This window comes from Pelmatolapia mariae, linkage group LG12, assembly GCF_036321145.2.
Source record: "Pelmatolapia mariae isolate MD_Pm_ZW linkage group LG12, Pm_UMD_F_2, whole genome shotgun sequence".
Taxonomy (NCBI): Eukaryota; Metazoa; Chordata; class Actinopteri; order Cichliformes; family Cichlidae; genus Pelmatolapia; species Pelmatolapia mariae.
The window spans coordinates 31,313,754-31,329,329 of record NC_086237.1 but is presented as its reverse complement, the minus strand read 5'-3'; the positions used below and the strand labels follow the sequence as shown (position 1 = coordinate 31,329,329).

Sequence of the window (15,576 nt, the reverse complement as noted above, 5' to 3'; positions counted from 1 at the left end):
TATGTCATTTATACAGTATGAGCAGATTTTATGTTGAGACATAAAAGAGTTAAACGTGCAAAGATTTCAGTTCAAACGTCAGTCGGTGTCTCTACAAGAACCTCAGAGAGAGTTGGGAACATCTCCACTAAGCTGTACAAAAAGATCACAACAACAGTCGTTTAATTTCTCTCAAACCAGGAAGTGAAACTGAAGCGCAAATTAAAAATAGCACCAAACCCAACTGTGATTCAGTGTTTGATCCAACAAAATCTAATAACTTCAGGAAACCATCAAGCAACACACAAACTTGTTTGATTTGCCAGAGGACATTTATTTGGTCGTTACAGATGCCTGCAGGTAAAAGTTTACCTTCAACTTGTCTCTAAACGCTAGTTTTCTGGGATATTTTCATTGTTTACCCTTTAAACTCTCATACAATCACATCTTTAAAATTATCTCTGCCGTCGTATCTTTCCCACACTCCGAACTCCAAAGAAGAAATAAAGGTGAGATAAAAATAACTACATGGAAGTTTTACAGTGGGCCTCGACAACACCTGCTCGCTTCCTTCTCACTCCACCCAAAGTTATCAGACCATAAACCAAAATATGACAAACTTAATTAAACAGTACTTTACCATTTTCACGACTTGGGGACGCGTCTCACAGCTCAAGTCATGAGGATATGTCTTTGTTTCGGTCCTTGGATGCAAATGCTTTATAGATTAAAAGCGTGTGAGCCAGAGACCGTGTGAATCAGCTCTAGCTGGTCTCATTTGCATTTCCTACCTGTAACAGTAAGAGAGACAGCCTCACCTGCTGCTCAAATGTCTGCCTTTAACTGACCTGCTGCACAGCTTGAACATGGCTCCAAATTTCCCTACCTAACAGTCATATAACCAACTGAAATTGCTGATTTGTTGCAGGCAGCAAAGGACATTCTCTTTGTATGCTGTAAAAATAAAATATTAACACGGTATATATGTATTTAATGAAGCTATTACTCCTAACTAAATTATAGGACCTCGTTTAGCATGTGATGCTGAAGATAATTTACTTTATTGAACCTCCAGGAGACAAAATGCTGGCATCATAACTTTAGTGAAGGTGTCATTTCTTCTAGTACTATTATTTAAAAAAAACTGTTTGTTTTTTTTTTTTAACTAAGAAAGTGACGGTTTAAATAATGCTTCGGTATGTTTTGATGAATCATCACTCACATTTGGTGTGTAGTAATACACTGGATTATTAAAATACAAAAACCTTTACATTGGTAAAAGTAAACTATACCTTGTAAGAGTAAAACATTACATTTGCTGCTCTAACATAATAAAATTGTTCCCAGTTTTGACAGTTTAAATGGATCTTTCAACCAGTTTTGTTACTTTTTCCATCATTTTATCATTTTATTATTGTCAGATATCATTATTTCATTAGGAATACTTGAATTTCCATCTTCCAATATATGTTTGAATTTTGACTATGAACCTTTCTGACTGATAAATAATTGATTGGTAGGGTTGAAAAAAAAAAACATTTTAAAGAGGATGTGATTTAGAAACAGGCAATGTTAGAGACATAAATTATCTCAACTCTTTATTAGGTGCACTTTGCTACTACTAAGATCCTCTTTTGCCTTCTGAAATGATTCAATTCTTGTGTCATAGATTCAACAAGGTGCTGGAAATGTTCCTTAGAGATTTTGGTCCATGTTTACGAGACAGAAACACACAGTTGCTGCAGATTTGTCGGTTGCACATCCATGATGTGAAGCTTCCTTTTGACAGCATCCCAAAAGTGTTCTAATGGATTGACATCTGGTTACTGTGGAGGGCATTCAAGTACAGTGAGCTCATGGTCATGCTCAAGAAACCAGTCTGAGCTTCATGACATGGTGTGTATCCTGATAAATGCAGCAACCAGCTGGGATTGGTAAACTATGGTCATAAGGGAATGGACATGGTCAGCAACAATACTCAGGTGGGCTGTGGTGTTTAAAAAATTCTCAAATGGTACTAAAGAACACAAAGTGTGCCAAAGAAACAGCAGCAGCCTGAAACGTTGATACAACGCAGGATGGATCCATGCTTTCATGCTGTTTGTGCCAAATTCTGACCCAGCTATCTGAATGTAGTTGAAACTCAGCAGACCAGCCACATTTTTCCAGGCTTCTACTGTCCCAGTTTAATGAGCCTGTTTCTACTTCCTAGTTGACAGGAGAGGTATCCAGTCCTGCTGTAACATTCCTGCGTTAAGGCTCCACGTTATACTTTCAGACATGCTCTTCTGCATACCTTGGTTGTAACAATTGTTTTTTAAGTTATTTCTGCACTCTAGCCTTTGATCTCTGTTAACAAGGTGTTTATGTTGGGAGGACTGCCACTCACTGAGTTTCTCCTTTGTGGACCATTCTCTCAGCAGTTTATGAAATACTCAGACCAGTTGGTCAGTCACCAACAACTATGTCAAGTTCAAAGTCTCTTAAATCACCCATCCTAATGCTTGTTTTGAAGTTCAGCTAATAGTTTTGATCAGGTCTACATGCCTAAATGCACTGAGCTGCTGTCCTGTGATTGGCCAGATCGATATTTGTAGCCGTTGAACAGGTGTACCTATTAGGGTGGCTGTCGTTATCTATAAATTAGATTGAACATACTTAATTTCCTCCAACAGAAAGAAAAAGATGAGCTTAAAATGATCTATTTCAAATGTTATTTATTGACAATGGTATTACTGAATATGTAATACCATATTCAATAACAACTGAATATGGTAGAAAGACAATAACAATTATCAAGCAACAATAAATTATCAAGTGGCAATACAGGGATAAGTAACATATTTGATTTCTACAAAATAATATAAAACAAACATGAACATTAACTTAATACAAAACTTCTAAAATCCAGATTCTCACAAAAGACATGAGTTTCTTACAGATTTGAGTTTTGCAGTCAATAAGCAGAATACAATATATAATATACATGTTACATACAAGTATGGGCTCAGCCCAGGTGCAGCTGAAGGAGGACTCTTCCTAAGACACAGGTTTCCTGAATGAGGGAGTAGTTCAAATCTACAGCGCAACACAGCAGAGTGCCAAACTATTAAAATCTGCAAAAACAAGCAGAATCTGAACCAGCAGATTGTGGTTTGGATGAAGGCCCTTTTGTGAGCAAATGCAGAACATTTTGCATTAAACTAATTAAGTAAATGTAGCTCTCAGCTATAAGACAAGTCCTCCTGACAAAGGACTTTAAAATGCCCTGTGGAGAAGGAGAAACATCCCCATGTGTTTTACTGTATTCTGCAAAGTAAAGGCCTGCTTTGAGTGAGGATTAAAAGTGCTTTTGATCTTAAGTGCACCACTGTGTCATTTTTGTATAAACCAGCATAAAGTCAACCACAAAAAGCAGAGGGATATCCATATTTTTTTCCTATTTATCTAGATAGGTTAACTGCCAGTGCTCAGGGGGGGAAATCAGCTTTAAAACCTCCCAGAAAGAAGGTAAAAAATGTGTTTTCAGTTCATCTTTTCACTTTCACACTGAAGACTGTAACGAACATAAAACCTGGGAGCACAAAAACTCCTGATTGAGGTCTTTTGTGTGTGTCTCTGTAGAAATGGCCATTATCACTTAAAGCTTTCTGTCTGGTGGGATCTAGAGCCAGCCCTCAACAGTCCAGTGGGTGTCTCAGTCTATCAACTTAATGATAAACATATCTGTTCCACCCTCTGCGTTTAGTCTCCAGCATCTCATTTGCATCTTCCTTTGATTTAAACTGGGTTTGCTTTAACTATGTTGTTAATCCAGTCAATGTAATTGGTGACACGGGTGTAGACTCCAGGTTTATCTCTCTGCCCACACCCATCGCCCCAGCTGATCACACCCATCAGAGTCATCCTGTCATTGTATCTGCAGACAAGCGGGCCACCAGAGTCTCCCTGTAATTGAATCCAAGAAGCAAATTTAAGGGAAAGTGTAAAGAAAATAAGAGTTATAATGTTATGAGCATGATTTAACTGTGAGGATAAGTGTGGGTGTTCTCACCTTGCAGGCGTCATCCAGGCCTCGGGTGTCACCTGCACACAGCATGTTTGAGGTAACTGTGCGTCCAGACAGCACCCCTGGGACGCAGCGCTCTTTGGGCCACAGGCGAACATAACCTCTCTTAACACGCTCAGAATACTCTGGAGAAACTGTGAAGAGAGTGTTGCATTAGTTTAGATTGCCTATACTGTCCCCTGCTGCTCAGATACTTTAAATGACACCAACTTGTCTGTGCGATAAGTACAGTAGTAGCCATAAAAAATGAAAAAAGGCTATGATTTAGTTTTCTTACATTCTGCGTCTTTTCCATAGCCTGAGATCTCACACTCAGTCCAGTCGGGCAGCAACAGCCCACGTTCGGGCAGACACGCCGGAAGAACCTCTGGAGAGTTTACAGCACAGATGCCAACATCCGTCTTAAGCTTCAAAATAGCTGCAAGTGGAAAGTGACCAAAGGAAAGTCAAGGCAATGCACTGGGAAAATGTGGGATGAAGACTGAGAGTTGAGTTAAAGTTTTAACAAGCCTCTGCTGCCCACTTAAACTTCCATATCATTACTGCTGGAGGAAAACAAGTTCACTAAAGCGTCTCATTCTGTTTTCATTATTAACATTGAAGTATGACTAAAGTAGCCTCAATTCTCCACACAAACAGTTTGACTAAGAGCTCTTTTTTTAGTCTGGCAATGATTGTGTGCTTTTAAAGAGGACCTTGGTGCATCTTTTCAGGTCATGCTCTTAAAATTAGACATTTTTGGCCCCTTTCACCCTACCTTCTTGCAGAAAGTTTGAAATACAGTCGGGTGCGGCTGCTGTGGCTAAGACCAAATCATACAAAGCCAAAAGCTCAAAGACATGACCAAAAGTTCAATTGTGTATTTGTGTCTCTGGATTAAGGTACAAGCGATACCTTTCTTTGTACCGACTATGAAATTAATCTTAAGTTTATGCACTGAATTGAAAACCTAATTTGGGCTATAGGTTTACACTGCTGTGTTTAAAAGTTTATTTTGAAACTTTTATATTAATAAATGAAAAGTGCAAAACAAAGTTAAAAACGATTGGATTATTGTTTCTGTTACAATGAAATGTTCACTCACCAATGTCATTGTCGTATGTTTCCTTGTCATATTTCTCGTGGATCCAAAGTTTCTCGACGCTGAAAATCTGCTCGCTGCTGGAGTTCTGTTTCCGAAACGTTCTCCCCAAAATTACTTGCAGTTTATTTACATCGTTTCTGAAAAGACAGAGCGCACTCGTTTGTTTGCTATATGGCAAACATGTTCAACTAGTGTTTAGTGTATGTGCGTGTGCATGTGTGAAAGCTGGAAGTCAGTGCTACCTTTCTTCAAAGCAGTGTGCAGCAGACAGGAGCCAGCAGGAGTCAATGAGGATTCCTCCGCATAGATGAAAGTGCTTTTTGTGACGGGGTTGGTAAAAATTAATGGCCGCCTGCCACGGCTGCTCCGTGATTTCACTCGCTCTGCCTCCAAACATGCGGAACGATGGTTGGGATAAAGTGTTGTCTAAACGCTTGCCACATGTTCCTACAGAAGAGACAGGTTGCAGAATGATGGTTGAACAACAGTAGGATTAATCGACACCCAGAAGGAGGGGGACTTTCGGTTATGTCTGAGGTGTTTTCACTGGCTGTGAAGATGTCCTACCTCTGTTATTGTTATTAGTGGTGGGAGCACGCGGGTCAAGAGTGGGCATAGGCGGACGTCTCGCTGAAGAAAGGAAAACTATGGTTATCCTCAGTCTCAATATTTAACTTCTGTCTTTACTATTGCTGCCAAATGAACTCATTGATGTAAAGGAACTCACAGCATTTTGGTACGTCGCACAGCTCCCAGGTCAGAATCATATTTTTGTAGGTGTAACACCATGGACCTGCATCATTGTCTGGATTCCTGTTGAATAAAAAAAGAGATTTTTTTTTATTTAAAAGGAGAAAATCAAATGTACTGCAGCTATAAGGAAGTTTTAACCAATAAGTTAAAATAGGTGCTGGCCTGTGTACCTGCAAAAACTGTGGCTGCCAAGTCCCAGCTCCAATGCGTCCGTTCTCCAAGCATTGTACATCTTGCGCTTGACAGCAGGAGAGTCCCACGGGAGGCAGCGAGAGCCGCTCTTGGTGACAGATGCTGTGCCTCGGTATTGCTGGCCAGAGCCGAGCGCACATTCTCTGTGCTTATCTGCTCCAAAGAGCACATATGGACAGATGTATGTAAGCCCACATTTAATGGTATTTGATCTTTCTACATGTCAGGATTTTGTATATCTATACCTTCTGAACATCTGGGCAAAGAACAGAAGTCCCATTCAATCTGTGTGCCTTTATAGACGTAACACCAGGGAGAGCTGTCACCGTCAGGGTTCCTGACATAAGGAGAAACACAAAGACAATAAGGGAACATCTTCATAGCTTCCGTAAAAGACTCGGATATTATGTTTACAAGTCTACTCTAGTATTTGTTAACACCAGGCCACCATCTTTCAAGACGAACAATCCCAGTCTTGTTATTTTTTATAGATAGCAAATGAAATATTCACGCAGACGCTCCAGCACAGGTACCTGCAGAAGTTGTGATTGCCCAGTCCAAGGCTGATGGCGTCTGTTTTTCGAGCTGTGAACCTCCTTCCTCTCAGAGACGTTGAGTTCCAGTTGATGCACTCTGCTCCTGATTGGCTGACACTCGCGGTGCCACGGTACCCATCACCCTGCCCCACAACACACTTCTCATTGGTGTCTGTTGGAAAGAGAAACAGACAGTGGTAGTCGCTAATTTATATATGAGACTGATATTAACGTAATAACTGGTCTGAGTAATTTGTTCCGACATAATATGTCTTGTTCTTGTTTTTTTCAGGGTTTTTTTTAGATTTGGAAAAGCTTTAGACTATTAAAAAGCTTTTGGATAAATTATGAAAACATTGTTATTTCTTACATAAGGCTTTAAATTTGTGCCCTAATAGCATTTATATTGCCGTTTTCCAATTAGTGGTTTTAAAACAGTGACCAAACATAACCTATGATGATTGTAAATGCATCAGATTTATAGCCTGGCCATATTAACTCTTAGTTTTTTTTTGCTAAAATCATTTGCCTGTGACCGCTGAAGTTCAGATAATTACTCCACTGAGAGGGTGGAGTGTCCTTCAAGTGATTAAAAGTGGGCCACAGAAACAAAAACATTCATATCCCAGAATGTCTTTCCATCCTTTATGATCCTTATGTCTTCCCTCCAAACCACAGGCCCATGACACCAGCAGTATGAGTCACACAGTCAGACTGTGATCTTATCAAGAGTTACTAACAAGCTTTAATCAGGCCACCAGTTTATGGACACACCCGAAGTCACTGCTGCTTTAAAAGCACAGTTCAAATCAATCGTATGTGTTTTCCTTCAGCCTGTAGTGCTATTTGTCTGTTTTAGGTTGTTTAGGTGTGACCTGTCCAGTATTGGATACTCTGGTTATTGAAATGTTGCCTTGTCCTAAAAATAAGTGACACTCGCCTTATAGGCCTCATAACTGTAAACAAAAAATCATCTGAAAACGTCAATGTCTCTTTCCAGAAATCGTGACTTTGTTGCTCATGAACATCTACAAATTTCATGTAAGAACTACACATTACACCTACAGGAGCTGCTGGGCCATGGAAACCCATGCCATGAAGCTCCTGGTGCACAGTTTTTATACTGATGTTAATACTGGAGGAGGTAGAAAACACCTGAATTTAAAGCCAACCTATAAACACCGATCATATAAACCATCGGTAGTGTCCATCTACCCATGATAAAAGGTGTATTCTTGTGACAGAATAGTAATAAGGAAGGAAATACTGAGTGCAACCACCCTTGGTTGAGCTGTGTTGCAGCTTCTTTGGTTTGGCAACAAAATTCAGTAAAACAAAATTAGTTATTACTATAAACTTTTCACAACAAAGTTTGTGGATTTCTTTCCTTTTTTTATTTACCTATCATTTGAGTCACCTAGGTGACCAAAAAAGGATTACTGGCGAGTTTTATGTTGAAAACCTGGAGTGAACTCTTCTTTTACAGCTTTTTCATTGTTGCTTTTTTTTCTGTTCTGTAACTGTAAACTGAATATTTGTGGTTTGGGATTGTTAATTAGAAAGAATAAGATTTTTGGCACTTTTGAAATTGAAATGAAAACATAATGAAATTATATTAATTGTTATTTTTATATCTCTGGTCGTTCGCTAGCTGAAAAACCACGGCATAGATTGAGGTGTTTCTTGAATACTCACTGATCTCACACTGAGCCCCAGTGAAGCCTCGAGGACACTGGCAGATGTAGTCTGAAGTGTACACGGCTTCCTTGCAGGTTCCTCCATTATAACACTGAGACACGTAGCAGTCTGGAAGAGGCAGACAGAGAGCCGTTTAGTCAGCCACACGTCATCCACTAACAGTTTAAATAGTTGGTATATGATGGATGGGCCATGACCACTGTACAGATTGGGTTTGAGGCTTGTGTGTCATATGCTACAGTGAAACACTGAGGATCATGCAAAAGTCTTTGTGCATGGTTCACCCGGACTTTCTTGTTACTTGTAGTAAATAACATCATAGTTTCTTTTTGAACGTTTTTATGTCAGGTCAAGGATTTCTCTGTAGAGCACAAGTGGTTTCATGCCATCTGCAGTCCTCGTTTTCATTTATTATTTCAACATTTCCTAAAGGCCGACGCTTAGAATAACAGCTCTGCTGTCACTCCCAGTGGTATGAGCTCACAGATGTTGTAGTTTGGCAGACTGAAAATGTGGTTGTAATTTGACTGAGGGAGGGGTAATCAGCCTTCACAGAATTCGTCAGTGGGGGTGAAAGTACGCACGAGGGCATGTCTGGAGAATCTAGTTCAAATAATCTCAGACTAAACTACGCCCACTCAAAAACACAGAAAACCCAGCAGCTCTTCGTTTGGATGCACTGAAATAACAGGGATTTGGACACATAACCGAGGCAAGCCAACAAAAAATAATCATTTGAGGTTATAACAGCCCGTTAGAGGTGAACTGAAGTTATAATAGAAGGCAGAGGGCAGTGAGGGCAGGAAAGAAGACTGACAGACAGATGAACAAATAGTAAATTTAAATTCTGCTCAATGGAAACAAAAAAGTAATTAGGAAAGTCAGTCAGACAGTCTCCTTGTGTTTGTGTGTATGTGCATCCATGTCACACTCACTGATTACGGGCACAATATGACAACGCGCTCGTCCTCCTAAATCACAACGGCAATACTCCACACGCTGTCCCTTCCATCGTAGCCAAGTGTCCCCAAAACTACGCACAGCAGACGTCTCACTATCCATGCAAAGTACTGAAAACACACACACAAACATAAGTATACAGCCAATAAAATGATACAAAACACACAGAAAAACATAACTGTCATATTGTTAGAAACATAAAAACACAGGAGGGTTGAACACAAACACGTGGCTGACAGCAAAAAATGAAAAGACTGATGATTATGAAGAAGAAGTTGGTGTTATTAGAGGAGATGAACAAAAGTGCAATGAGGCTCACAGGAGGTGTCAGTGGAAGGTGAAGACTTCTGGACATGAATAATCAAAAGCGTCCCTCTGGCTGGCTGCCTGTAAGGCTCACCTCTGTAAAAACGAGTCCCTCTCTTAGTGCGGAGAAGCTCCACCTGCAATAGAACGGACCAGTAAAACATGGAGCAGACATGCATGGGAACTGGATGAACGGCTTCAGCCTCCAGCTCAAGCAACAGTCAGCGTATGAACTTTAAATTAGACAATTTAAAAAAAAAAAACGCTGATGAATGCTATCGCTTGTCAGTGGCACACTGTCATACAGCAAAAACACAAATTCAAACACATTAAACAGGCTAAATGTTTGCTCAAGTGGATAATAAACCACAGGAATTGGACTGTATTGAGATAAGCCCTTGTAAAGTATGCAGGATTTTCAGTAGGTTGAAGACAGCTTATGGTACTGTCCTGTAGTACTTACATTGTCCGCTAGGCAGCAGCAGAGAGCAGAGAGGAGCACTATTAGTTCCAGTGACCTGGTCATGGTTTTTCCAGAGGTCTTCTGTTTGCTGGAGTCAGAAAACACATGCACATATTAGAAGCAGTTTTATATGGACATATGGATGGATCAGGGAATAAAACACAGACAAAATATAGCATACATTAGCAGCTACATGACTGTGTTTACAAAGGTTTATGAGAAATATAAAAATTATGAATATTCATTTCCTAAAACTGTGAAATAGGTCATAAATAAAGACAAAACCGACTCCTTATTTTTCCACTTTCTCTCAAAGTTAATGTGTTCTTTGCATATCGAGACATTAACCATCGCTGTCATTGTCACTACGTACACACAGTGAAAACACTTGCAGCTGTGCAAAAACCGGAACAATTCAGATCACTTCAAATATTCGACATTCAGTCAGGTGACTGACTTGAAAGTGAGGTCATGTTCATGTTAATCTAAGCTTTTCTCCTTAATTTGTCACCAATACTAAGCCAACAATCACAGGAAAATGATGAACACTGGTCACCTTCTCCCAGCTGTACTGTAGTTCCTTCCTCCATCCCTAAGCCTGTTTCTGAGAGGAAAGGGTGGAGGGAGGTGGGGTAGCTGTGGGAACCTGGGGGTCATTCCTTGTTTCTTGAAGCTGAGCTGACTTCTTGACTCAGAGAGGAAGTTTTAGCAGCATTTGCAGAGCTGTCTCATAGGAAAGTGAATAAACTCAATGCTGACCTATATTCAGTTCCCTTATATTTACGTTCCTATGAGGCCATATCATCCTATTTATTTAAAAATTTATATACCACAAAAGACTCTATTATCACTATCTATCATTTAATCTACTTCTTTCCCATTGGGAATAAACAGGACACAGATAAATTCTCTATAAAAACTTTTTTTTAAAAATGAAAGCGTGATCGCCACATCAAACAACACAGTCCAGACAGCCCTCGAGAGATGAAACGCAGCACACTAGAAAAACAGTTTCTGAACCATCCTGAGAGCTTTCCTGCTCTACCAGAGCAAAGCAGCAGCTGTGTGAGGACAAAGTGACTCAGAACTTCAAAGGGAAGTTCAAGGAAAAAACAAAAGACCGAGAAAAAGTAACTAAATTTATATTTCCTTTTTTTTGTTTGATATCCCACTTGCTCCATTTCTGTTATAGAAGAGTCTAATTATGCAGAAAAGTGGTAGAGAGGAGCATCTGTAGCTCCTCAATCAAGTGTGAGTAAACATGAGTCACAGAAGAAGGAGGGGTGAGTAGAAGCAGGAGTAGAAAGAAAGAAAAAAGGACAACACTGGACACAATTGACCTGAAAAGTTAAAATATATCCATATAAAGAATTTCCAAGTGGTTTTAAAATAGTCCAAAAAATCTCTGACATGAACAAGCATGCAAAGACCCAGACACATCTGCATACATTTTGCCCTCTCTTCTCTTTTGGCTTGTTCTTCACTGAATCACCTTCTGCGGTTGACTGAGCTAATAGAAAACTGCATTGTGTTTTCATATATCAGTATATATGAAACACCCACACACCCACACACACACACACACACACACACACACACATATACACGCACAAAGTGCTCAGGAACGTGGAGCTAATCAACACTCCCACACACAAAGATTTAGTGTTCATTCTCCTCATTGTCCTTTGAACAAAGACTCCCTCTCAGAGTTTGACTATGAAAACACAAATTCACACACTCACCATTAAGAGCGCAGGTCTCTTGGAGGCTGTTCTTGACTCTGACAAATAAAAACCCTGTTGTCCTGTGCTGTAACCCCCCAGTGGAACCTCATTGGCAGGGAGACAACAAAACACTACTTTCTTTTTTGTTTCCTTTGTGCAGCTGTTCAGCTCGGTGCAGTCGCCCCTCTTTCTCTCTCTGGCCCTGTCAGCTTAAAACATGTGTTTCCTGCTATAACACAACCAGCACAGGCCCCATGTATTTAGGAAACGGGCGTACATATCAACACACGCAAGCACGAAAACACTCGCCGAAAAACACTCATCGGATGTTAACATATGTGTATCCACCCTTTCTAGTATATCTTTCATGCGGAGGCCCAATTGGGGGCCATAAAAAACAACATTCCTTTGGTAATCTTACAATACAACTATATGTTTTTATATGGTCAGTTTTACAACTTTTAATGCATCTATGTGGATAATATTGCAGAAGCATGGACACAAAGTCAGACATTTATCTGTCTGGCCTATTTTAATCTGCTTTTAACTGAAAAGTGGCTATTTCAAAAGGAAAATATCTGATATGACTTGTGTTTGCTAATTTTTTGTTAAAAATTAAATGTTGTCATAATAATAAAAGTGTAAAATATGGCATCTTATTACAGTAATGCAACTAATTACAGATATCTATGTAGTCTTTGGTCCACTTTCCAGTAGCAATGATCTTATAACAGTTTATAACCCTAGCTGATCTAAAACAGTGTCCTAAGCAATAAATAGCAGTAAACTCTAAATGAGACACAATACAGCTTTCTGGCACTGAGAGGTTTAACACACTGGTCTGATACACCCAGAATTTTAGTAGCTGAAACATGTACAACCAAGTATGCACTCTGTGGAGAGTGTGGTTCCCCCAGTTAGTAGGTCAGTTATGAATGGAAGAAATGAAAGCATTTTCAGAGTAGCAATAGTCAGACTGTGAGTCATAACAGCTGCTATGAGTTGCAGCACGTGAAAACAGCAAACATATGCAGCAGATGATAAGATGCAAACAGACACAAACACGCACATAGAGCAGTTATGTTTATGCTACTTTGGTGTTTTTAAGGAATCAGTCTTAAGTGCTGTCCACGGTCTTTGACATCAGATTTTCAGCAAAAATTAGTAGGAACTGAGTTTAAAAAGGGTCAGACATGCTTGTCTACTAGAGACAAAGCTGAAATGTTAAAGTTAGAGAGTGTGAAGGAACACAGTTTACACCTCTGTGTGAAATTCAAATTTACTGAGTACTTCTGAGCATTTCTGTGGTCACTCTTCCCGTCTCTCATCTACACAAATATCACACTTGATACTTAATAAAGTAGTGAAGAGTGGGAGGACTGCTCACACTGGTGCGCGTGGTGGAATTAGCAGAGAAAACACCTTTACAGTGTAAAAATTTACAGTTGGTTTCTTACTGGTATTTCTCAGAAGAGGTTTTGAACTTTAAAGCGTTGAACACGTCTGACCTGATGGTGTTGCTGAACCTTTACCATACTTTCAGTAGGTATTGTTTTTTTTGAGTAAGAGGTTTGTAGAGTGACTGTTAGGATCTGTCATGGCATGTGATGTCATGTTGGCAAGTAAGACGTTTAGAAGGTATTATGCATTCTTTACTCGGGGGATTTCAGTCAAGCTTCAACAAACCAGCTGTGATCTGGCTCCGTAAACTCCCACAGAACAGAGAGCAGCATTGTTGCCTTCCCTCTGTGTGCAATATGACACTTTGCAATCTTTATCGGAATGAAACCCAAGCTCCTAAAATGAAAAAATGCAGGTTATGGGAGCAGTTGCTGATGTTAGAAGTGGCGAGATAGTGGAATCTGAGACAGCTATGCAGGACAGGATGCAAGGATGAAGACCTCAGAAAGAAAACGAAGAAGGGCAAAAAAACGGCAGGGTGTTCTGGGGAATTAAATCCCAGAGGTCAGCAGAAAGAGAATGACTCCTCCTGAGTCACGCCAGCTCGAGGTCTGCAGAGACACATGTAGGCATTGATGTATTTTACATCCAGTCTCGAGGCCATTGTGTGAAGTAAATGAAGGTTTGGTCAGAAAGGAAGACTACAGATATATAAGAAGGGTTTTATCCAGAAGCAAAGTATTGCACACACTGTCCTCTGCCTAACCTGCATTCCTACCTTAAAGCTGTAAGACCCCAGGTGCTGATCCTATGACTCACAAACATAAGTGTAAGGTAAAAATCCAGCTGGCCACACTGCCAGGAATGCAGATACTAGTTACAAACTCTACTTTCTCTCAGCACACAGCAGTACAGATTATCAGTGTGATGGACAACATCAGCGCTGACAGATGCTAAGGAGGAGAACGATCTCAGAGCGCCAGCTCAGACGCAGATCCAGCTCATTAGCCCCACTCGGCTTGGCTCAAGCTGGTACACAGAAACGCATACTGAGGCATTGTGGAATGCAGCTTGATAATACACACACAGTCCAGCAGCAGAGCATGATATCACCATGTTTTAAAGAAGCTGTACAGCAATTTGTGTCAGTTTTGATTACGCAAATTGAAAAGTGCTGTATGTGATTTTAGACTCCCACCAAACTTAGCACGTGGAGGAGGATGCAGAGAGCTGCTGAGGTCAGGGTGAGAAAAGTATGAGATGTTCCACATAAATGACTTCATAGGCTGCAAAGATAGGGTCTTTTTTCTCACACAGCTTACCCAAACCTTGTATGAGTGGTGCTGCAACATGCATGACATTAAATAGACAAAGAAAAAAAGTCACACCTTAACCGACATCCTGTAGTAGCTGAAACACTTGTTAGTACAGTTTTGGCTGTTTGTGCTGTACTATTATTCTAATTATTTTAATCTATGGCATTATATAGTTTGAAAGAGACACCTTAATATATATCTATCACAAGACTACACACTAGTTAAAAAATGTTCAATTCCTTTTGATTACTTTTTATAAAACATGATAATTAATTCCAATTGACACGTTTAGTTGGAACCGCGCAAAATCCCTGCAACACTATTATCATCATCATATAAAGCGGATCCAATTAACTGAATAACCTTTAATAATTACTGTTTCATAATAACGAGCGAGAGGGAAATGTAGTAAAACTGAGTTTGTTGCAGGAGAATCCTCTGGTGCATGTACACCTCCACCGCGGTGACATCTTAATACAAAGGAGGAAAAAAGCTCTTACCAGACACGAAATCTTCTGAAAGGATCTCTTCTCGGTGTCTTTGCAGTAAGTCTGACTGTTCTTGTATTTGCCGCTCGGACTGAGCTGGTTGTCCCTCCGCTCCAAGTTTATACCGAAGTGCTCCGGTCCGACCGGTGCTTGAAGGGGGAGGGCTGACGTCAGGGATGTCGGCCCCGGCCCGGATGATGCTTGATGATGCAGCCTGCTGGGCGGGACCATTCCAAGTTAACAAGTTTTCAAGTTTTATTCTAAGGTATTTGATGAGGAAATCTGCATTCGTCATTTCTTTCAACAGAAATACGTCCGTTTTTATGCACGTTTCCATAAAATAGATCAATATAAACGACATGCTATTGTTTTCAAATGTATGCCTATTTATTATTTATAGGAGAATCTTAATGTGTTTACATTTCAGGACAACACACATAAAATGTGTGTGTAACAGAAAGATAGAGAGAGATATGCACGTTATAAATGTTTTTAAACATTTTTAATAGATAGATGGCATATTTAAAGGATGTAAAGGATGTATGTTTACATATAGTGAATGCTATGCAAATATGTTGCTACCGCATTTTTATTATTATTATTATTT

General features: G+C 39.9%; 1 protein-coding gene across 3 annotated transcripts; it reads right to left on the bottom strand.

Moving 5' to 3' along the window:
- Nucleotides 1-2,755: 2,755 nt before the first annotated feature.
- Nucleotides 2,756-15,110, bottom strand: plat (plasminogen activator, tissue). Of its 3 annotated transcripts, none has more exons than XM_063490424.1 (15): nt 14,982-15,110; nt 10,041-10,128; nt 9,591-9,714; nt 9,247-9,381; nt 8,309-8,419; nt 6,611-6,785; nt 6,323-6,414; nt 6,056-6,230; nt 5,860-5,945; nt 5,700-5,762; nt 5,375-5,579; nt 5,133-5,269; nt 4,326-4,466; nt 4,034-4,182; nt 2,756-3,927 (listed from the first exon to the last, which is right to left on the bottom strand). In XM_063490424.1, the coding sequence occupies exons 2-15, from the start codon at nt 10,101-10,103 to the stop codon at nt 3,760-3,762; spliced, it is 1,824 nt and encodes a 607-aa protein (XP_063346494.1). In that variant the 5' UTR covers nt 10,104-10,128; nt 14,982-15,110; the 3' UTR covers nt 2,756-3,759. The 3 variants fall into 3 exon arrangements, with proteins under 3 accessions (XP_063346494.1, XP_063346496.1, XP_063346495.1); XM_063490426.1 differs by having other exon boundaries at nt 9,672-9,714; XM_063490425.1 differs by lacking the exon at nt 14,982-15,110 and adding an exon at nt 11,783-12,070.
- Nucleotides 15,111-15,576: the final 466 nt, after the last annotated feature.